This window comes from Pan paniscus, chromosome 5 (genome assembly GCF_029289425.2).
Source record: "Pan paniscus chromosome 5, NHGRI_mPanPan1-v2.0_pri, whole genome shotgun sequence".
NCBI classification, from domain to species: domain Eukaryota; kingdom Metazoa; phylum Chordata; class Mammalia; order Primates; family Hominidae; genus Pan; species Pan paniscus.
The window spans coordinates 112,712,240-112,737,575 of record NC_073254.2 but is presented as its reverse complement, the minus strand read 5'-3'; the positions used below and the strand labels follow the sequence as shown (position 1 = coordinate 112,737,575).

Genomic DNA, 25,336 nt, shown 5'->3' with positions numbered 1-25,336 from the left:
TGATTCCAAAGAAATCTGAGGCAAATTGATGTCTACCACTGGGTTGCAGATTGTTTTCTCCCCACTTCACGCTTCCAAAGAGAAAACACATTCCTTAACACATGTCTATATTCTTAATATCCATGTTAGAGAATGAAATGTGAATTATAAGACACAAGAAGTGGTTTCAGCTGCCTACTTGAACAAAAAGGGGTTTTAGTTTTTTCTAAATTTCAAAGGAATCACAAAGCATTCCATCACGTCACTGATTACAAAAACATTATTGCTATCTAGAGATTTCCTAGTAAACATGATTATTTTTAAGTACTCAAAAATAATAATGAATGTTTCAGTTTGTTTTCCCACTGCTATAAAGAAATACCCAAGACTGGGTAATTTATTAAAGGGAAGAGTAATTGACCCAAAGCCTGAGGAAACTTACAATCATGGCGGAAGGTGAAGGGGAAGCAAGCTTGGACTTTCTCACATGGTGCAAGGAAGAAAAAGTGAGCAAAGGAGGAACTTGCCGAACAGAAAACTATATGTCTTTCAAGAACTCACTCACTATCACAAGAACAGCATGGGAGAAACTGCCGCCATTATCCAGTCACTCCAACCAGCTCTCTTCCTAAACATCTGGGGATTACAATTCAAGATTTAGATGGAGACACAAAGCTTAACCCTCTCAATGAGTGTCAAGGAAAACTGAGCAAAAACTTGAAAACTTAAGGAACTGAAATTATTCTGATTCATATTTATATTAAGTATTGAGGTTTTTTTTGATGTCATTCCTTTTTTTTTTTATTATTATACTTTTAATTTTAGGGTACATGTGCACAATGTGCAGGTTAATTACATATGTATACATGTGCCATGCTGGTGTGCTGCACCCATTAACTCGTCATTTAGCATTAGGTATATCTCCTAATGCTATCCCTCCTCCCCCCCACCACCCCACAACAGTCCCCATAGTGTGATATTCCCCTTCCTGTGTTCATGTGTTCTCATTGTTCAATTCCCACCTATGAGTGAGAACATGTGGTGTTTGGTTTTTTGTCCTTGTGATACTTTACTGAGAATGATGATTTCCAGCTTCACCCATGTCCCTACAAAGGACATGAACTCATCCTTTTTTATGTTTGCATAGTATTCCATGGTGTATATGTGCCACATTTTCTTAATCCAGTCTATCATTTTTGGACATTTGGGTTGGTTCCAGGTCTTTGCTATTGTGAATAGTGCCGCAATAAACATATGTGTGCATGTGTCTTTATAGCAGCATGATTTATAGTCCTTTGGGTATATACCCATTAATGGGATGGCAGGGTCAAATGGTATTTCTAGTTTTAGATCCCTGAGGAATCGCCACACTGACTTCCACAAGGGTTGAACTAGTTTACAGTCCCACCAACAGAGTAAAAGTGTTCCTATTTCTCCACGTCCTGTCCAGCACCTGTTGATTGCTGACTTTTTAATGATTGCCATTCTAACTGGTGTGAGATGGTATCTCATTGTGGTTTTGATTTACATTTCTCTGATGGCCAGTGATGGTGAGCATTTTTTCATGTGTTTTTTGGCTGCATAAATGTCTTCTTTTGAGAAGTGTCTGTTCATGTCCTTCGCCCACTTTTTGATGGGGTTGTTTGTTTTTTTCTTTGAGTTCATTGTAGATTCTGGATATTAGCCCTTTGTCAGATGAGTAGGTTGCAAAAATTTTCTCCCATTTTGTAGTTGTGTTCACACATTTGTCCGAATGGTAAGCAAATCATTTCCTCCTGTAGCTTAACATAGCCCTTATTTAAAAGTAAATAGCTGCAGGCGAATATAGGTTTGTAGATTTTGTAAGAGAGATTTCAATGTAGTCATCTGGGGATAGGTGGGAGACTAAAATTGGGAAGGGATTCCCAATGAAAGGGTTTAATACAAAACGAAATTAAATATTTTTTGCACAGGTTCCATACAAGTAAATCCGAAAAAAAGTGGGGGGGGGAGGGGGTCGTCCACACCGCGAATTGTTATGGCGAGGAAGATAAATGTATTACTAAAGAAGACATGGACAGAAGGTGGATGGCGCTGCGGCCTGGCTCCCGCAGACGGACTGCCTTCTTCTTCCATTCGAGATCGCTTGTACCGAACCTCCTTGCCTTCTTCCTGGGTCTCTCGGGGGCTGGACCAATACATCTGCCGATGCCCTGGCCGAATGGCAGGCGACATCGGGTCCTGGACCCCCACACGCAGCTCAGTACCCACGAGGCCCCAGGCTGCTGGAAGCCTGTAGCTCCGCGGGATATGAAAGCCTGTCCGCAGTTTCTGCTGGAGTGGTCAGCCTCTGCCGGGAGGGGGCGCCCTTGTCTTTTTAATGGTCCTAGCACACTAGTGGAATAAATCTCTCAGATTCCACATCTTTTGTTTGCTCTGAATTTATTGCGAGTGAAAAACAGAGAAAACCCTCAAGTTTAAGTTTCTGATAGCAGAGTGTGGAAGTTAGAGCATGGGGAGTCCAGAGTTCCCAGACCCCCAAAGGTCTCTACCAGGGCCATCTCCATTAGTGGCCGTGGCAGCCCCTCTTGTGGCCTTTTTCCTGCATCGCCAAGTCAATCCTAAGCCAAAAGAACAAAGCTGGAGGCATCACGCTACCTGACTTCAAACTATACTACAAGGCTACAGTAACCAAAACAGCATGGTACTGGTACCAAAACAGAGATATAGATGAATGGAACAGAACAGAGCCCTCAGAAATAACGCCACATATCTACAACTATCTGATCTTTGACAAACCTGAGAAAAACAAGCAATGGGGAAAGGATTCCCTATTTAATTAATGGTGCTGGGAAAACTGGCTAGCCATATGTAGAAAGCTGAAACTGGATCCCTTCCTTACACCTTTTACAAAAATTAATTCAAGATGGATTAAAGACTTAAACGTTAGACCTAAAACCATAAAAACCCTAGAAGAAAACCTAGACATTACCATTCAGGACATAAGCATGGGCAAGGACTTCATGTCTAAAACACCAAAAGCAATGGCAGCAAAAGCCAAAATTGACAAATGGGATCTAATTAAACTAAAGAGCCTCTGCACAGCAAAAGAAACTACCATCAGAGTTATTTTTATTGAGTTTTGGCTTTTTCCCCTTCACATTTATTTAATAGACACTTGGTCATAAAGCATTTGTAAATACAAATTGGGATATTAAAATGTTGTCTTTGTGACACACATTTTATTTTATTTTATTTTTTTAGAGACAGGGTCTCACTATATTGCACAGGCTGTTCTCAAACTCCTGGTTTAAGTAATTCTCCCACCTCAGCCTCCCAAGTAGCTAGGATTATAGGCTGTTACCACCATGCCTGGCTCCTGTGACACACTTCAAATCATTGTAGTATCCACTTAAACACAAAGAAAATGTGGATTTTTCTTCCCTGAGGTAAACAGGTGGTGCCAGAAACACTGAGAGTACTTTGGAAATGAATTATTGTTAAAAGTATCAAATTTTATATTGTAAAATAACCATATTTACACAACTTTGAATTTAAATAATTGCAGTTTTAATGCTTTCTATTTTCTTCTTGTGTTAATTAAAATCTTTGTAAACTTTATGGTAAAAGGAAGTCTTTGTAAGAGATACTTTCATATTAAGGTTAGGAGTGTTATAGGTTAAGGAAGACTGAATTTTACAGAATAAAAAGACAATCTTTAAAAGAACATTTCTTCTTAGGGACTGACCAGAAGAAGACTGCAGCAGAATCTGAGTAATAATATAACATAAATAATATTAATTTGGATTTACCCCCAAGGGAAGATTCAATCCTAGATGGCAATACGAGAAACAAATTTGAGACCCAGTGGTAGAGTAGGGGCTACTGGGAAGTAGAAAAATAAAAGCAAATAGATAATATGATTTTCATCCAACAAATATCCCAAACAAAATGTCAAAATATGCAGAGCTAGTAGCACAATAAGGAATGACCCTCCTCCAACCAAGATACAGTTAAGGGAACTGCAGCAAAAGAGTTGGTGATAAGTATTAAATAATGTTGAATTGAGAACCTAAGACTAAAACACATGTGGATATACACGTGGGAGAATATGTTATTTGTTATAGAGGCTAACAAAATAGAAATATTGCAACTAAAAACATCGGAAAAGAAGAAAGAGACAAAAGTGAAAAAAGCATTAGATATTTTATTGTCTTTGGGATAAAAGATGGAAATTAAAGTACGTACTTTAAAGTTGAGAAAACATATAGAGGTCTAAGTAAAGAAGAGAGGTAAAGAAAAAAGCATTCTATAAGGACACTAGAATAAAAATAGCTACTAAAATAAAAATAGTAACGTTCATAATTACCAGAAGAAATTAAAACAAAACTAAATGCATTTACAGCAAAATTAAAACAAACATTAAGCAAAAACAAACTACAAAAAAAAGTGAAAGAGCCACAATAAATATCACATGATAAAACAAAAGATAACAAAACTTGAGGACAAGCAGATGCATTATATAATACATATAATTGGCCTAACAAACCTACTAAAGAAAAGCCTTCAAATTGGGTCAAATCCAAATTCAGTTGTATGCCTTATACAATTATGTATTTAAAAAGTGATTTCAAAGCCTGAAAATGAAGAAATGAGCCAAGGTCACCTGAAAATGAGACAAAATGTAACCAGGGCTTGTGATCTTGGTATCTATCAGAATGAATTCAACATAAAGAACGTTACATAAGGTGAAGAATTCTTTATAATGCACAAAGGGCTACATTTCACAATGAAAAATTAAGATTTATAAATATATTCACACAGTGGCCATCTTGATAACATTGAAGCCAATGGAGATGCTAGGAAAAACAGAAACATAAGATAGGACTTTGAAATAACTGTCAATCTTAGAAGATACAACAGGTATATAAAAGTAATTGAGCACTCAAAAGACCTAAGTAACATAGCAAAGAAGATTTTTTATGAAGACACATGCATACATTGTTCCGCAACAGAAAGATAATAGGTACACTGCGTTCAAGTTCTCACGAAATATTGTAAAAATATATTCTATTTAATTTCCTATGTGCCTCCCACGAAATAAAGAGAACTTCAATAAGGTCTGTAATATGGAAATTATACAAAAACCATCTAATTGTAATATAATAAAACTAGAAATTAATAACAAGATAAAAAAGATACTTACATCTGTTAGTTAAAAAACAGTTTTCCATTAAACATTTTTTGGTTCAAAGGAGAAGTACAAACTTAGCTTACAAAATTTCTAGAACATAATTATCATGCCCTTCTTACTTATATATCAAAATCTATGCAGTATCTAGAGCAATGATCATAGAAAAATCAGTAAGTTTATGTAATTATATTAATAAAGATGAAAAAGACCCAAAATAAACACATTAAACATATAATTCAAAAAGTTAGAAAAAGGACAAAGCGTCTTCCATGTCTCTACAAAGGACATGAACTCATCCTTTTTATGGCTGCATAGTACTCCATGTGTATATGTGCCACATTTTCTTAATCCAGTCTGTCATTGATGGACATTTGGGTTGGTTCCAAGTCTTTGCTATTGTGAACAGTGCCGCAATAAACATAACATGTGCATGTGTCTATAGCAGCATGATTTATAATCCTTTGGGTATATACTCAGTAATGGGATGGCTGGGTCAAATGGTATTTCTAGTTCTAGATCCTTGAGGAATCGTCACACTGTCTTCCACAATGCTTGAAGTAGTTTACAGTCCCACCAACAGTGTAAAAGTGTTCCTATTTCTCCACATCCTCTCCAGCACCTGTTGTTTCTTGACTTTTTAATGATCGCCATTCTAACTGGTGTGAGATGGTATCTCATTGTGGTTTTGATTTCCATTTCTCTGATGGCCAGTGATGATGAGCATTTTTTCATGTGTCTTTTGGCTGCATAAATGTCTTCTTTTGAGAAGTGTCCATTCATATCCTTTGCCCGCCTTTTGATGGGGTTGTTTGATTTTTTCTTGTAAATTTGTTTGAGTTCTTTGTAGATTCTGGATATTTGCCCTTTGTCAGATGGGTAGGTTGTAAAAATTTTCTCCCATTCTGTACATTGCCTATTCATTCTGATGGTAGTTTCTTTTGCTGTGCAGAAGCTCTTTAGTTTAATTAGATCCCATTTGTCAATTTTGTCTTTTGTTGCCATTGCTTTTGGTGTTTTAGACCTGAAGTCCTTGTCCATGCTTATGTCCTGAATGGTATTGCCTAGGTTTTCTTCTAGGGTTTTTATGTTTTTAGGTCTAACACTTAAGTCTTTAATCCATCTTGAATTAATTTTTGTATAACATGTAAGGAGGGGATCCAGTTTCAGCTTTCTACATATGGCTAGCCAGTTTTCCCAGCACCATTTATTGGGAGTGGGGAGGGATAGCATTAGGAGATATACCTAATGTAAATGAGGAGTTAATGGGTGCAGCACACCAACATGGCACATGTACCATATATAACAAACCTGAATGTTGTGCACATGTACCCTAGAACTTAAAGTATAATAAAAAAAGAAAAAGGACAAAGCGAACGAAGTAGGCATGCATATGAATTAAAAATCTGAGTCAAGAATTTGAAAACATAGAAACAGAAAAAATGCATAAATACAAAGGCTGGCTCTTTGAAAAAAATCAGTGAGACACTTACTATTTACACTAGTCAAAAAAAATAGAGGAACAAAAGCAAGCAATGAGAAAAGGAGATAATAACATTTGAAATACAGAAACTAAAAAAAATTCCAAAAGTCTACTTTATGCCATTTTATGCAAATTAATCTGAAAATCTGAAGGAAGTGGATAATACCAGTCAACATGGTGATGAAAGGGGATGATGGATTGGAACTCGTAGAAGAATACAGTGGTGCAAGTGAGAGTTCTCTGAGTAATTTTCATATTTTTTTTACTTTTAAGCCATAGGAATGTTTTTATATAAGAAAACATGAAAACCTTAGCATCTGTATAGTAAACAATTATAACTTACTATAAAACACCAAACAAAGGAAACTCTGTAAGTCCTGGAAGACGTTTCAAAAAGAAAGCATGAGAGAGAGATATCCAATGAGCACCTTTAGTGAGCTGAGCCAGATACATACCCCTGGACTTTTTAATTATGTGAGCTGTTATTTTCCATTTTCCCTTTGAGAAGGTTTGAATTTACTCTCTTTAAGTGCAACTTAGAGTTTAGACCGATATGATATTTGATTTTGATAAATACAGAATTGTATCTACATACATCTCAGCATGCTCTCTCTCATGTAGAAAAACGTTTAACTTTTTTTTCTCATAATGAACTGAATATTTGAATGAGGAATTTCAAAGTCTTATGCCTATATATACTGAGATATCTATCAAACAGTTCTGGAAGATTATATTTTACACCTAACTTTTCACAAAATAGAGATTTTCACAAGTGTCATGTAATGTCCTGCAATTTCAACTGCTGAATAGCTCTTAAAGCGTTTAAAGGTGTTTTATAGTTGGGATAGGAAAACAGCTGATAGTGAAAGAGACATCAACAGACATGTGGTCAATACCAGTAGATTTTTAGAAGATAGATTTCTCCAAGGTGTACTTTTTATTTTCATATCATTTCAAAAATTAACTCTAGATTCAATTTGCTATTTCTACAGAAGTGCTACAGATATCACCAAGAAGTTAGTCCAGGGGGCCTGCTAAGGAACAGAGTTTGATGTTTCAGCAACAAAAATTGTAAACATACGTGATGGCCTGAGCAGGGAGAAACCAGTTGCATACCCCAGAGCAGTTAACACTAATCACTCTGGGTAGAGATAAGAACGAGAAGAACACCTATGATGGAAACTCTCAAACACTTGCTGCCTCAAACCATCCTTCAAGATGGAGTTAAATAGTCGGTATTAACAGAATTTTCCCTTTCTTTTCTTTCTCATATCCTAAATCAATTAATTTACTTAGGCAATGGAGCTGTTTGGCTTCATTTCTCTTTCAATGAAAGCTTTGCCTGCAACACTCCTGGCAATTCCAGCCCTCAATTCCTCCTGAGAATATTGTTCACGCTGAGAAATGCTCCATTGTTGGCATGCTCTGTAATAGAGAAAAATAGATACAAGGGTTATACAAAATTATTGGATCAATATATAATGAACATTTAAATTACAGAAGATCCCAAACCTTAATATGAAGCTACCATTTGTAAATACAGAATAGAATAATGCATGTAAAACTCAAAGGTATCATTGATAGCTTTTTCCCCCTCATTTCAAATGTAATGAGGGCATTATTTAATGAATGTTGTACCTATGATAGAAAGCAATAATCAAAGATGAAAGAAAAAATAAAGCGAATAGGGAAATATGAAAGGAAAGAAAGAAAGAAGGAAGGAAAAAGTAATTTAAAATCTTTGAATGACCTTTATTTTTCCTTAGCTTAAGACTAAAGGAGTGATTGAGCAACCTCAACTCTAGAAAAACATCCACAAAAATATTCTTTCAATTTTAAGGTTAAATAAAACATTTTTTAGAAGATAAAAGTTTATAAATTAGAAAAATGCTATTTTGCGGCAGTAAGACTTGACTGAGTTATATAGCTTCTAAAATATATGGCATGTTACCTAATATCTTCTGAGAGTTTCACTTTTTAAAAAGTTTTATTTTGTTTTTAATTGACATACAGTTGTACATATTTATGAGGTACACTGTGACGTTTTGATACATATATACATTGCATAATGATCCAATCAGGATAATTAGCATATTTATCATCTTAAACATTTGTCATTTCTTTGTGGTGAAAACATTCAAAATCCTCCCTTCTAGCTTTTTAAAAGTATACTGAACATTATAATTGACTATAGTCACCCTACAGTGCAAGAGAATAACAGAGTTTTCTGTTCTATCTGACTGTAACTTTGTACCAATCTCTCCACATCCTTCTCTTCTCCCTACTCTTCCTAGCCTCTGGTAACAACTATTCTACTCTTTACTTCTATGAGATCAACTTTTTTACATATGAGGGAGACATGTTGTTTTTTGTCCTTCTATGTTTAGCTCATTTCATTTAACGTAATGTCCTCTAGGTCAGGGGTACCCCAACTGCTGGGACGCAGACTGCTACTGGTTGTGGTCTGTTAGGGGCCACACAGCAGGAGATGAACAGAGGGCAAGGGAGCATTACCTCCTGAGCTCCGCCTCCTGTCAGATCAGCAGAGGCATTAGGTTCTCATAGGAGCAGGAACCCTATTGTGAACTGCACATGTGAGGGATCTAGGTTGTGTACTCCTTATGAGAATGTAACTAATGCCTGATAATCTGAAGTAGAACAGCTTCATCATGAAACTGTCCGCCCCGCTCCCCGACCTCATGGAAAAATTGTCTTTCACGAAACTGGTCCTTGGTGCCAAAAATGTTGGAGACCACTGCTCTAGGTTCATTCATCTTGTTTCAAATGAAAATATTTTGTTCTTTTTTATGGTACATTTTTAATCTATTTATCCATTGATGGACACAAAGGTTGATTCCACATCTTGGCTATTGTGAATAGTACTGCAGTAAACGTGGGAGTGCAGATATCTCTTCGACTTACTGATTTCATTTATTTTGGATATGTATCCAGTAATGGAATTGTTGGATCATAAGGTAGTTCTATTTTTAATTTATTGACAAATCTCCATATTGTTGTCCATAATGGCTGCATTAATTTACATTCCAGTCAACAGTGTATAAGAGTTTTCCTTTCTTCACATCCTCATCAGTATTTGTTATTTTTTGTCTTTTTAGTAATAGCCACTTTATCTGGAGTGAGGTGATATTTAATTGTGGTTTTGTTTTGCATTTCTCTGATGATTAGTGATGTCAAATATTTTTCCATATACCTGTTGGCCATTTGTGTATCTTCTTTTGAGAACTATCTATTCAGATCTTACGCACCTAGATAATCCATTTTAATTAGATTATTATTTGTGTTATTATTTTGCTATTGAGTTAAGTTGCTTATATATTCTGGATATTATTGCATTAGTATAACCTCTTGTCAAATGCATAGTTTGAGAATATTTGCTCCTTTTCTGTAGGTTGTCTCTTCTCTCTGTTGATTCTTTTTTTTTTCTGCACACTGCTTTTTAGTTTGATGTCATCCCATTTGTCTATTTTTGCTTTTGTTTTCAGATTTTATTCATAAAATTCTTGCCCTGAATAGTGTCATTAAAACTGTAATGAAAATTCCCAATTGAATGGTTTTTTAATGCAAATATTATTGAAATGTCTATCTGCTTACTGAAAATTATAATTCCAGAAAGTTCTGAATAGCCATGTAACATTCAAACATAGATATTCTATGCTTTTTAGAAATAGTTTCTAAAAATTGTGATTCTGTGTACCCTGAGGTGAGTTTCGATGCAGCAAGACTTCCTTGCTTTCTAAAAGAACAAGATTCCCTGATTTATCCTTGAAGCCTAAATGGTGTAAACACGAACATATAGCTGGTAAAATCATGCAATTTTTTCTTCGTGTTACTATAACCTGTTTGTTTCTTTGTTCTTCTGTTTTGGATAAGACATACATTAGCAATATACAGTTCCTTCTCAACTGACTGGTTGAAAGATGGTATTTATATATTTGATATAATCTATAAAGAGTAAGGTAGATTGCATTTTACAAAGCCATAAAGCATTATTTACTATTCAGATAACACCCTCAGTAATGCATTTTTGCAAAGTTTCCCTGTAAATTGCTAAATTGTTCATGTCAGATTTACAATGTTGTTAATGTCAAATGTTTGAGTATTTGATATTGTAGAATTCTCTATCATCTTTTCACTGTCTAAGACAATACTATTCTAAACTATTATGCTTTAAATAAGTGACGTTCTTTGGCATGGTAAAGAACACCAGAATATTAACCTGATTAAATATTTATAAGTGCAAGACTGTTTTCTTGCTCTATAGAGTCATCTTCCCTGAGCAACCAAGCTGTAACAACTACTTTGTGCAGAAAAATTATATGATGTTCCTAATAGAGTATATTCTTACACTTGAAAATGTCATTATTACCCATCCATCAACTCTAGTGAAGTTATGAAACTTCATTTCACTGGAGGCCTTGACATTACATTGCTCACTGTTTGTTCTGCTTGTCAGCACTTTATGTCACTAATGGACAGGCAGTCGAATCAAAAATCTCAATTTTTTTCTTAATGGAGATTTTTTTTTCCTATTCAATCATCTGCTCATGTGGCTTATAATATGCCTCAAGGTACAGAGACAAATCTAGGTAATAAGGTCTGTTGAGCTTGACTGAAGAATGGTATTGGCTGGTAGGGCTAATTTCTGTGCTCCTAAAAATGCATTATTCCATTATATTTATGCTGTGCGGTTAATAATAATGAAGAATATGGAAATATACTAATGTTTTTGAATTTCTGTTAATTTACACTAACCAATTACAAAAGCAAAATATATTAATTTTTAAATAAATAATTTGGATAAAATTGAGGGAGAGACATTTTATTAATGTAAGAAAATGAATATGTAGAAAAAAAGGAAAATCTCCATAACATCTGCTACAAAAACAAATAACATAGAATAATTTTAAGTATTTCTTTACATATGAAGTATTTTATGGAAAAGTAACATTAGTGTTATAATTTAAGGAAAGAAGAGCGTTGTATACACACACACAGACACACAGATACAGACAAACACACACACACACACAAGATGTCCATCTGAGTATCTGAATATTATTTAGATTTAGCACAATGAAAACTCCAGGTTCATTCATTTTTTATTTTAAGATTAATTCCCAACTTTTTTGTATCTCAGTTAAGTGATATGTTATGTGAATGCAAAATCATAGGAGGAAATAAGAATTAAAATGATCTATTAATAGTGACTTAGATTGTATTTTCAGACACCTTTACATTTTAAAGGAAAAAAAATAAATCTCTAGGACACTGTCAGAGAAAAGAGATATGAATAACATGCCTTACGATAGGTAATTAAATATAATTTAATTTCAGACTGTATTTCCATGCATACATGTGAACATAGGTCTATGTGAAAATTCATCTGTTTCAAACAAATTGCAGCTCACATCACCATGCTGTCCCGTCTAACACCTCCTGCTCCAGCCACGATATAAAAATTGGCAGCATCACCTATGAAAAATTTTAAGGAGCATAAACATGTTAAAAAAAAATTTTTAAGGAGCAAAAACATGTTAAAAAGCATAAAAATAGATGTTAGAAATAAACATCTATTTCTTTGTTTTAGGTATCTTTTCCTTTACCACGTACTTTTTTGGAAAGCCCAAAAATTATGGTTTTGGTTAGGATGGTGCAGATGGTTGTGGGTGGTACTGATAACATTATTGAACACTTTACTATGTGATCTAAATATATTAATTCACTTATTTCTCACCAAAACCTTATGAATGTGGTGGCTATTATTACTCACCATATTTTACAGATAAGAACGTTAAGGTGCACAGAAATTAAGTAATTTATCTTCTTTTCTCAAGAATCTTTGTGTCGCACCAAAGACAATCTTTCCTAAACACACCTTAATGGTGTATTATACACTTTAACAAACTTTGCTGCCTTCAGTTGCTGCCTCATCAATCTGAAACTTTCTCTTCTCTTCCTTTGGTTCTGCATAATTTGTCTTCATTCAATCTATTCAAATTTTTCTTGAACAAGTTTTCAGCACTTCCTGTCTGCAGGCAAGTCTTCTCTCCTTTTGCTCATTTATTGATTATAACACAAAAACATGGGTTGTACAATCCTTTAGCTTCATGGCACACGAACACATACATACAAAATGAAACCCAGTCATGTCACACAACAAGGTAGACTCGGCTCCTTTGCCCTATACACAACGAATACACAGTCATTTACCCTAATAGTTATACAGCATAAGTTAGTTGTAATAAGTTCCAAAGGGATCTAGAGTCCTTGTAAGAAGCTGTCATCTATAGAAGACCATAACCTAGAACTGCATCCAGAGGACCAGACAGATTTATTTCTTTCTTATAATAAGTTTCTCTGGGGAAGTGGAGAGAGCTTTTGTCCTGTTTTGCTATCTTCCCTTAGAAATGTTCTAAAGCATTGGACCTCAAAGGGAACAGGCCTCAACCATATCATTTGAAAGTAATCCCAGATAAAGGTGCATATACACAGAGATGTAGAGGAAAAGGGATTTGTCTCATTTTTTTTCACTACCATAGGTAATCCTATGCCTTTTCTTTTTCTTTCTTTCTTTCTTTTTTTTTTTTAAGTAGAGCTGAGATCTCCCTATGTTGCCCAAGCTGTTCTTGAACTCCTGAGATGAAACAATTCTCCTGCCTTGACTTCCCAAAGTGTGGGGATTCCAGGTATGAGTCACTGTGCCTGGCCTTCACATGCTTTTTCAAAGGCAAGGAATGTCTTGATATGCTTTCTCTTTCAGAATATCTTTGACATTGTTTTATATCTACAGAACTGAAAAGGCACATTAAAGATATTTCCAGAATAAATAAGTCCGTCTTCAATGTTATTTCAATGTGATGTTTCTACTGCTACAACAAGGACAATTCAAATTTTAAATAAGTAGATTGAGAAATAGAAAAATAGAAAATTGATGGAGATAAAATATTATTAAAGGATTAGATTGGAAAAACGTGGCATTTCACTCTGGAGCATTCATTTTTACTTACTTGGATTAAGACACCCATTTCACAGTGACTAATACTCAGGGATGGTCTAAGAAGAGGCAACATTGCTTGTAAATATCACATTGCTTATCACCTCAGAGTGGTGGGTTTATAGAAACTTTAAATGTGAAGTTAAGATATTTAATGCCAAAAATATGGAGAAAGAGAAATGTGTTGGCTTGCACAATCTGATAAATATGTGAAAATGAAAAAAGTGGGAGGGGGTCTCCTTGGAAAGTTTCTTAGGGTGGGAAACAGAGGGTGGGATTAATGCTATAACACAACTCTTTGACTTTCTTATTTCTTAAAATGTTTCTTTTGTGTTACCAAATCCTGTGCTACCAGAGTTTGGGTTGAATTCTTAGGTCCTGGCTGAAGGGGATATTTCAGCAAAAGATGCTATTGGTATAACTTTAAATCTTCTAACACATTTCTGTGCAAGGTAGAGGACCCAACAGTGGTTAAGCTGAGGGTTTGCAGCAAATGGGGTTGCCCTATTACTTTATGTCTTACAAAAACAAATCTTGCCATGGGAGATTATGGTTTAAACCAGGGAGAAGTGAAGAAAGGGAGAAGTGGTTGTCAAAAGGAAAGGAATCAGGAACTAGGTTACTGTGCAAAAAAAAAAAAGGATATAATTATTTTTTTCAAGGGCATTTTAGGAGAAGAAAATAATGCTTAGCTAATCCTCTCTGATTTCTGCATGAGTGATGGGCAATTCTGAAATAAATGACTGGAATTTTTTTTTTTCTGAAAATGAGAGTTGGACTTAAACTAATTTCCAAGTTTTCCTTGAAAATGCCACCTGGGTAATCTGGTGAAAAGATATAATGCAGTGTTTTCTAATGGCTAGCCTAAATGGCAACTTTCATTTTGTTCATAGCTCATGGGCTAAAGTTAGTACTTTTTTGTGGACATGAGAGGCAGACAATATTTCTGAATCACTTGGGCCACAGATTGTACAATAATTGAGGCCTATGCATTGAGTGACTATGAACAAGACTGACAATCTGTTAAGGTAGTTGGCTAGATGTGAGAGGTGACATGTTATTGAAGCTTATCTTTGTATGCTGGAGCTTATTCTGCTCATTTGCATTCACCAAATGAATGTGGATGGGGCTTTTAAAAGACAAAATAAAAGGAAGGTGCTGGTAATGAGAACATGGTGATTTCAGTGGTGGCACCCAAAAAGATATGTCCATGTCCTAATTCTTAGAAACTGTGAATGTGATATTTTTTTGAAAAAGGATCTTTGCAAATAAAATTAAAGATCTTAAGGTAAATCATACTGTATTATCTGGATAAGCCCTAAATACAATGTCAAGATTCCTTTTGAGAGACACAGAGAGGAGAAATGAAGCGACAAGAGGAAAAGGCTATGTGAAAGCAGAAGCGGAGTTTGGAGTTATCCTACCACAAGCCATGGAATGCCTAGAGCTACCAGAAACAGAAGGAGCAAGAAAGTTCTTCCCTCTTCTTCAGAAGGAACACAGCATTGCAGAAAGCTTGATTTTAAACTTCTAGGCTCTAGAATAGTAAGAGAATAAATTTCTGTTTTGTGAAGTCACCTAGTTTGTGGTAATTTGTTATAGAAGCCCTGGGAAATGAGTACAGGAAGTACGATTTGGTTTGAATTTCAGCTCAATTTATGTTGTTGATTTCCATTGTTTTCCATTATGTTGAATGTGTTTGGCCTGTTTTCTTTGTTGTTGTCATTTGGTATTTGTTAATATGTCCATTAGGGCAAAAAATGATGATAAGCATTTTGTATATATAATATATGGTTTCTCTTATGTAGATATAACATATGCTTTCCGTTTTTTGGAGGCATAATTCTATATTGCTGTTGTTTTGTTGTTCAACTCTCCTAGATCCTTATTTTAGGGTTAGTTCCATTGGTTTAGTTGTTTTTTGAGAGAAGTGTATGAAATCTTCCACTATGATTGTGGATTTGCCAATTTCTTCTTGTTTTATTATCAATTTTTTTCTTATTAGTTATAAAGGAGAAGAAATGAAGTATTGCAATAAAAAGTATTACAGCAGAAATCAATGAAGTAACAAATAAAATTAATACAGAAAAATCAATGAAACCAAAAGTTTATTCTTGAAAAAACTATAAAATCAACTAGCCTCTAGCTAGACTAAGAAAAAAAGAGGGAGGATACAAATTATTAATATCAGAAATGAAGGAGGGAACATTATTACAGGTCTAATAAATGTTATAAATTAATAAAGGAACATTATGAAAAATATTATGCTTGTAAATTTAATAACCTAGATGAAATGGCCAGATTCTTTGAAAGACACAGTTTGGCAAAACTCATACAAGAATAGACAATCTACATAGGCCTATATCTATAAAAGAAAACAAATCAATAATAAATAACCTTTAAGAACAGAAAGCACCAGATTTAAATGGGTTTACTGGTGAAGTCTACCAATATTTAAGCAAGAAATTATACCAATACTCTACCATCTCTTTCAGAAAATAGAAGCAGAGGGAATACTTCCTAACTCATTCTATGAGGCTAGTGTCACCCTCCTACCAAAACCAGACAAAGATATTGCCAGAAAACTACATACTAATTTATTTTATTAACATAAAACATCCTCAACAAAGTATTATCAAATCAAATCCAACTATATATTAAAAGAATAACATATTAAGTAGGATTTATCTATCCCAGGTATGCAAGGCTGGCTTAACATTTCAAAAATCAATTAATATATTTAATTTATATCACATCAGTAGGCTAAAGAAAAATCACATTATCATATTAACACATGAAGAAAAAATATTTGACAAAATTCAATACCCTTTATGATTAAAACTGTCAGGAAGCTAGGAATAGAAGGGAACTTTTTCAATTTATTAAGGAATATCTACAAAAATACCTAACAGCTAACATCATGCTTAATGGTGAGAACCTACAAGATTTCTCACTAAGATCAGGTATGAGAAAAAAATGTTCCCACTCACCACTCCTTTTTAACATTTTACTGAAAATCCTAGCTTATGCAATAAGAAAAGGAAATAAAAATGTATACTGATTGAGAAACAAGAAATAAGGCTTTGCTAGCAGATAATATGAACATCTCTGTAGAAAATCTGAACTAATTGACCCAAACGCAAAAACCTGATGCTAAAAAACAATTATGACAAGGTTGCAAGATACAAGGTTGATGTATAAAAGTCAGTCAATTTCTTATATAGCAACAATGAACAAGTGGAATTTTAAATTACAAACACGTTATCATTTACATTTGGTGTAAATCTAACAATATATATATATAAGAGCTTAATGAAGAAAACTAGAAATTTATGATGAAAGTGATAAAAAATTAGATAAATGGAGAGGTATGCCATGTTCATCAGAATTTGAATATTGCCAAGATGTCAGTTCTTCTCAACTTGATCTATAGATTCAATGTAACTGCAATCAAAATCCTAGTATTTTATTTTGTGGATAGCAATAAACCTATTTGATAGCAAACGAAAGGCCCAGAATAGCAAACTCAATAATGACAAAGTCAGAGAGTAAAACTACCTGACCTTGTGCCTTACTATATTTACACAGTATAGTGTTGGCAAAAGACCAGACAAATAAAGCAATGGAACGAAAGAGAGAGACCAGGAATAAACCCACATAAATACAATCAACTAATATTTGACACAAGAGCAAAGGCAATGCAGTGAAGAAAAGGTATTCTTTTTAACAAATGGCATTGGAACAACATGCTCCCCCCCCTAAAAAAAAAAGAATCTAGGAACAGACCTTGCATTCTTCACTAAAACTAACTCAAAATGGATCACAGACCTAAATGTAAAATACAAAATTAGGCTGGGCATGGTGGCTTATGCCTGTAACCCCAGCATTTTGGGAGGCTGAGGTGGGTAACTCACCTGAGGTCAGGAGCTCAAAACCAGCCTGGGCAATATGGTGAAACCTCATCTCTACTAAAAATACAAAAACTGGCTGGGTGTGGTGGTACACACCTGTAATCCCAGCTACTTGGGAGGCTGAGGCAGGAGAATCACTTGAAACAGGGAGGCAGAGGATGTAGTGAGTTGAGATCACGCCATTGCACTACAGCCTGGGTGACAGAACAAAACTCAGTCTCAAAAGTATAAAAATAAATAAAATAAAATATGAACTATAAAACTTCTATAAGATAATATAGAAGAAAATCTAGATGATCTTGGGTTTAGTGCTGATATTTTAGATGCAACATCAAAGGCACAATCGATAAGAAAAAATCATTAAAGTGTACTTCATAAAAATTAAGAATTTCTGCTGTCAAATATATTGTCAATACAATTAAAAGTTGAGATACATTTGTTTGTGTCCTCTTTTATTTCGTTGAGCAGTGGTTTGTAGTTCTCCTTGAAGAGGTCCTTCACATCCCTTGTAAGTTGGATTCCTAGGTATTTTATTCTCTTTGAAGCAATTGTGAATGGGAGTTCACTCATGATTTGGCTCTCTGATTGTCTGTTATTGGTATATAAGAATGCTTGTGAATTTTGCACATTGATTTTGTATCCTGAGACTTTGCCAAAGTTGCTTATTAGCTTAAGGAGATTTTGGGCTGAGATGATGGGGTTTTCTAGATATACAATCATGTCATCTGCAAACAGGGACAATTTGATTTCGTCTTTTCCTAATTGAATACCCTTTATTTCTTTCTCCTGCCTGATTGCCCTGGCCAGAACTTCCAACACTATGTTGAATAGGAGTGGTGAGAGAGGGCGTCCCTGTCTCGTGCCAGTTTTCAAAGGGAATGCTTCCAGTTTTTGCCCATTCAGTATGATATTGGCTGTGGGTTTGTCATAGATAGCTCTTATTATTTTGAGATACGTCCCGCCAATACCAATACCTAATTTATTGAGAGTTTTTAGCATGATGCACTGTTGAATTTTGTCAGAAACCTCTTCTGCATCTATTGTGATAATCATGTGGTTTTTGTCTTTGGTTCTGTTTATATACTGGATTACATTTATTGATTTTTCATATGTTGAACCAGCCTTGCATCCCAGGGAGGAAGCCCACTTGATCATAGTGGATAAGCTTTTTGATGTGCTGCTTTATTTGGTTTGCCAGTATTTTATTGAGGATTTTTGCATCGATGTTCATCAGGGATATTGGTCTAAAATTCTCTTTTTTTGTTGTGTCTTTGCCAGGCTTTGGTATCAGGATTATGCTGGCCTCATAAAATGAGTTAGGAAGGAGTCCCTCTTTTTCTATTGATTGGAATAGTTTCAGAAGGAATGGTACCAGTTCCTCCTTGTACCTCTGATAGAATTCGGCTGTGAATCCATCTGGTCCTGGACTTTTTTTGGTTGGTAAGCTATTAATTATTGCCTCAATTTCAGAGCCTGTTATTGGTCTATGCAGAGATTCAACTTCTTCCTGATTTAGTCTTGGTGGGTGTATGTGTTGAGGAATTTATCCATTTCTTCTAGATTTTCTAGTTTATTTGCATAGAGGTGTTTATAGTATTCTCTGATGGTAGTTTGTATTTCTGTGGGATCGGTGGTGATATCCCCTTTATCATTTTTTGTTAAATCTATTTGATTCTTCTCTCTTTTTTTCTTTATTAGTCTTGCTAGCAGTCTATCAATTTTGTTGATCTTTTCAAAAAACCAGCTCCTGGATTCATTGATTTTTTGAAGGGCTTTTTGTGTCTCTATCTCCTTCAGTTCTGCTCTGATCTTAATTATTTCTTGCCTTCTGCTAGCTTTTGAATGTGTTTGCTCTTGCTTCTCTAGTTCTTTTAATTGTGATGTTAGGGTGTCAATTTTAGATCTTTCCTGCTTTCTCTTGTGGGCATTTAGTGCTATAAATTTGCCTCTACACACTGCTTTAAATGTGTCCCAGATATTCTGTGTCTTTGTTCTCATTGGTTTCAAAGAACATCTTTATTTCTGCCTTCATTTTGTTGTGTACCCAGTAGTCATTCAGGAGCAGGTTGTTCAGTTTCCGTGTAGTTGAGCGGTTTTGAGTGAGTTTCTTAATCTTGAGTTCTAGTTTGATTGCACTGTGGTCTGAGAGACAGTTTGTTATACTTTCTGTTCTTTTACGTTGGCTGAGGAGTGCTTTACTTTCAACTATGTGGTCAATTTTGGAATAGGTGCGATGTGGTGCTGAGAAGAATGTATATTCTGTTTATTTGGGGTGGAGGCTTCTGTAGATGTCTATTACGTCCGCTTGGTGCAGAGCTGAATTTAATTCCAGGATATCCTTGTTAACTTTCTGTCTCATTGATCTGTCAAATGTTGACAGTGGGGTATTAAAGTCTCCCATTATTATTGTGTGGGAGTCTAAGTTTCTGTGTAGGTCTCTAAGGACTTGCTTTATGAATGTGGGTGCTCCTGTATTGGGTGCATATATATTTAGGATAGTTAGCTGTTCTTGTTGAATTGATCCCTTTACCATTATGTAATCGCCTTCTTTGTCTCTTTTGATCTTTGTTGGTTTAAAGTCTGTTTTATGAGAGACTAGGATTGTAACCCCTGCCTTTTTTTGTTTTCCATTTGCTTGGTAGATCTTCCTCCATCCCTTTATTTTGAGCCTATGTGTATCTCTGCACGTGAGATGGGTCTCCTGAATACAGCGCACAGATGGGTCTTGACTCTTTATCCAATTTGCCAGTCTGTGTCTTTTAATTGGAGCATTTAGCCCATTTACATTTAAGGTTAATATTGTTATGTGTGAATTTGATCCTGTCATTATGATGTTAGCTGGTTATTTTGCTCGTTAGTTGATGCAGTTTCTTCCTACCATCTATGGTCTTTACAATTTGGTATGTTTTTGCAGTGGCTGGTACTGGTTGTTCCTTTCCATGTTTAGTGCTTCCTTCAGGAGCTCTTGTAGGGCAGGCCTGGTGGTGACAAAACAAATGGAAGAACATTCCATGCTCATGGATAAGAAGAATCAATATCGTGAAAATGGCCATACTGCCCCAGGTAATTTATAGATTAAATGCCATCCCCATCAAGCTACCAACGACTTTCTTCACAGAATTGGAAAAAACTACTTTAAAGTTCATATGGAACCAAAAAAGAGCCCACATTGCCAAGTCAATCCTAAGCCAAAAGAACAAAGCTGGAGGCATCATGCTACCTGACTTCAAACTATACTACAAGGCTACAGTAACCAAAACAGCATGGTGCTGGTACCAAAACAGAGATGTAGACCAGTGGAACAGAACAGAGCCCTCAGAAATAATACCACACATCTACAACCATCTGATCTTTGACAAATCTGACAAAAGCAAGAAATGGGGAAAGGATTCCCTATTTAACAAATGGTGCTGGGAAAACTGACTAGCCATATGTAGAAAGCTGAAACTGGATCCCTTCCTTACACCTTATACAAAAGTTAATTCAAGGTGGGTTAAAGACTTAAATGTTAGGCCTAAAACCATAAAAACCCTAGAAGAAAACTAGGCAATACCACTCAGGACATAGGCATGGGCAAGGACTTCATGTGTAAAACACCAAAAGCAATGGCAACAAAAGCCAAAATTGACAAATGGTATCTAATTAAACTAAAGAGCTTCTGCACAGCAAAAGAAACTACCATCAGAGTGAAGAGGCAGCCTACAGAATGGGAGAAAATTTTTGCAATCTACTCATCTGACAAAGGGCTAATATCCAGAATCTATAAAGAACTCCAACAAATTTATAAGAAAAAGAAAACCCCATCACAGAGTGGGCAAAGGATATGAACAGACACTTCTCAAAAGAAGACATTTATGTAGCCAACAGACACATGGAAAAATGCTCATCATCACTCTCCATCAGAGAAATGGAAATCAAAACCACAGTGAGATATCATCTCACACCAGTTAGAATGGTGATCATTAAAAAGTCAGGAAACAACAGGTGTTGGAGAGGATGTGGCGAAATAGGAACACTTTTACACTGTTGGTGGGACTGTAAATTAGTACAACCATTCTGCAAAGACAGTGTGGTGATTCCCAAGGATCTAGAACTAGAAATACCATTTTACCCAGCCATCCCATTACTGGGTATATACCCAAAGGATTATAAATCATGCTGCTATAAAGACACATGCACACATATGTTTATTGCAACACTATTAACAATAGCAAAGACCTGGAATAGCAAATGTTCAACAATGATAGACTGGATTAAGAAAATGTGGCACATATACACCATGGAATACTATGCAGCCATAAAAAATGATGAGTTCATGTCCTTTGTAGGGACATGGATGAAGCTGGAAACCATCATTCTCAGCAAAGTGTCACAAGGACAGAAAACCAAACACCGCATGTTGTCACTCGTAAGTCGGAATTGAACAATGAGAATACTTGGACACAGGACAGGGAACATCACACACTGGGGCCTGTTGTGGGGTCGGGGGAGGGGGAAGGCATAGCATTTGGAGATATACCTAATGTAAATGATGAGTTAATGGGTGCAGCACACCAACATGGCACATGTATACATATGTAACAAACCTGCACGTTTTGCTCATGTACCCTAGAACTTAAAGTATAATAAAAAAAAATATATTAAATAAAAAAAAGAAAAAAATAAAAGTTCAGATACAAATTGGCAGGAAGTATTTGCAAAAGACATATCTGATAAAAGGCAGTATTAAAAATATACAAAGAACTCCTAAAATAACAAGAAAACAACCCATTAAAATGGACAAAAGATCTAAACAGATAGCTCACCAAAGAAGATATATAGATGGCAAATAATCATATGAAAGTATGTTCAATATCATATATCATTAGGGAATTGCAGCTTAAAACAACAATACGATCTTATTAGAATATTTGCAATTCAAAACACTGACAACGTAGAATGCTGGCAAGGATGTGTGCAACAGGAACTTTCATTCATTGCTAGAGAGAATGCAAAATGGTACAGCCATTTTGGAAAACGGTTTGTTAGGCTCCTGCAAAACTAAACATACTCTTACCATATGATCCAGCAATTGTGTTTCTTGGTATTTATCCAAAGAAATTGAAAACTTATGTTCACAAAAAACCCTGTACACAGGCCAGGTGCAGTGGCTCACACCTGTAATCTAAGCACTTTGGGAGGCTGAGGTGGGAAGATCACTGGAGCCCAGGAGTTCAAGACCAGCCTGGGCAACAGTGATACCCTGTCTCTACAAAACAAGTAGAAAAATTAACGAGGCATGGGGCTGTGCTTCTGTAGTCCTAGTTACTCAAGAGGCTGAGGCATGGGTGCTTGAGCCCAGTGAACCATGACAGTGACACTGCATTTCAGCCTGGGCAACAGAGTGGCAACAGAGTGAGACACTGTCTCTAAACAAACAAACAAACAAACAAAAACTTGCACACAGATGTTCATAGTAGCTTTATTCATAACTGCTATAACTTGGAAGCAACCAAAATGCTTTTTAGTAGGTGCTTGAATAAATAAACTTACCACTTCCAGACCATGAAATGTTATTCAGCGCTATAAAGAAATGAGCCATGAAGCCATTAAAAACATAGAGGAAACTAAAATGCATATTTACTAAGTGAAAAGAGTCAATCATAAATGGCTACATACTTTGTGATTTCTGGAAAAGGTAAAAAATATGAAAACACGAAAAAGATCAGTGATTGCGAGAGGTTTTGAAGGGAAGGAGGGATGAATAGGCCAAACACAGAGGATTTTAATGGCTGTTAAACTACTCTGTATTATAGCATAATAGTGGATACATGTCATTTGGAATTTATCCAAACCCATAGCACATACACCACCAAGAGTGAACCCTAAAGTAAAGCAAGGACTGCAGAGCTCAAAGTATGTGCTTTTGTTTTATTTTTAAAAAGTGTAACTTCTTTAGATCCTCCTGTATAGGATGTTCTTTTTTCCTTTTTTTTTTTTTTTTGAGTTGGAGTCTCACCCTGTCGCCCAGGCTGAAGTGCAGTGGCACGATCTCGGCTCTCTGCAAGCTCTGTCTCCTGGGTTCACACCATTCTCCTGCCTCAGCCTCCCAAGTAGCTGGGATAACAGGTGCCCGCCACCACGCCCAGCTATTTTTGTTTTTGTATTTTTAGTAGAGACAGGGTTTCACTGTGTTAGCCAGGATGGTCTTGATTTCGTGACCTTGTGATCCGCCGGCCTCTGCCTCCCGAAGTGCTGGGATTACAGGCATGAGCCACCGCGCCCGGCTTGTATAGGATGTTCTGTAGTGTTATGTATCTCCTTGCAAAAGTGTTATTCTGATAAAAGCTACCGTGTAATAAATGGTACCAAAAATAAGTGCGACTAGTTGACACAGTAATAATTAACTACTTTCAACACGTTATATATTTTCTTCCTACATTGATTTTGATATTGAGTACATAAATATTTTGCTCTTGTTGAGCTGAACTAGTGAAACCTGTTTTTGCATTTGTCTTAAAAACTCTAGAATTTACAGTAGCTTATGCTTAATTTTAATTTTTAAATGTAATATGAGTGTGTTTACATTTGTTTTGTTTACTTAAGGCTTAAAATTGATATAATGTTGAGAAGATCAAGGATGATCAATTGTACTTCCAGTGCCACACAACTGCTTATCTTTTTGAATTGGAACAAAAATAGGACACAATTCTACTTACCAATTTTTAAAAATAATCTAATAATGCTTGCCCTAATAAAAGTATCTACCCAGGCCATGAAACACACCTGCTGAGGAGTGAATTTAGTTTTGTGATGGATTGCTCTGCCTTCATTACTTTTAAATTACGTTGTACATAGTATATATCTTTCAAAATTACCTGCACAGGGTTTGCTTACTGAAGAGCTATTAAGTATATAGAAAATGCCCACACTCGGGATTGTAAATGGTGTACTTGTTAATCCCACAATGAATTTTATGTGCTATTCGAATTGATTAAAATAGGTAATATTGCTGATCATTGAAATACTGGCTGATTTTTAATAAAAATATTTTGGTTTGTATGCCAGAAAGTCTTTTTTCATACAACTATTCATTTTGAAACTTCTCCCTTCTAATTCTTCTGTCTCATACTTTTTATCTAAATGGCAAACAATATAGTGAAGTGGAAAAATGACTTAAATTATAATCAGATGACATGCTTAGCATGTGTAATGACATATAAAATATTTCTACATATGTATCTATGCGTCTATCATATATATACACACACACAGACATATATACAAATACCTATGCTTTTGACAATATCTATCTTTAATATTTTTGCTACATCTCTCTTTTTATATTAATACTAGCATAACTTCTGAAATCCCCTTTTGTGACAGATTTATTTTCTTCTTCATGAAGTCAATATTCCAGGAAAAAAAATACCAGCTCTTCAGCATGTTACTTATAATAATCAGTTTTCCAGTTCTAGTCACTGCCCTTCACTATTTCAGCCAGAACTAAGGTGAGACATCTTGAACCCAGATAACGCTCTGAGTACTACCAGTAACTGGTTGATCCAGATAAGAGCTACTGGGGTTGGCGTGAGTTCCTTAACTATCAATTGTATTTTAACATTCATCATCATTATTCTTAGAGCACAGAATACAGCTTAGGGGAAACTGTATGCAGACAATATCTTAATACAAATAAAGAAGCAAAACAGTTATACGTATATAACTCAGCGCTTTGTATAAAAATGACTATACATACATACACACACTCACACACATATAAAAATATACACATGCAC

General features: G+C 35.4%; 1 protein-coding gene and 1 long non-coding RNA gene across 2 annotated transcripts in view; both read left to right on the top strand.

Annotated features, from left to right (window-relative positions):
* Positions 1-25,336, top strand: part of LOC134730612 (uncharacterized) — a 140,561-nt gene that overhangs the window by 79,021 nt on the left and 36,204 nt on the right. Inside the window, exon 2 of the long non-coding RNA XR_010112476.1 lies at positions 13,247-13,339. This is a non-coding gene — a long non-coding RNA (uncharacterized LOC134730612). The remainder of the gene's footprint in view (positions 1-13,246; positions 13,340-25,336) is intronic.
* Positions 2,010-2,364, top strand: LOC103786835 (putative protein PRAC2). The gene has a single exon (XM_008976499.3). It carries the CDS (start codon positions 2,032-2,034, stop codon positions 2,362-2,364), a length of 333 nt encoding a protein of 110 aa, XP_008974747.1. The 5' UTR covers positions 2,010-2,031.

Bases quoted from the DNA above. Each gene is read 5' to 3' on its own strand.
- LOC103786835 (XM_008976499.3), top strand. From the start codon at position 2,032: ATGGACAGAAGGTGGATGGCGCTGCGGCCTGGCTCCCGCAGACGGACT.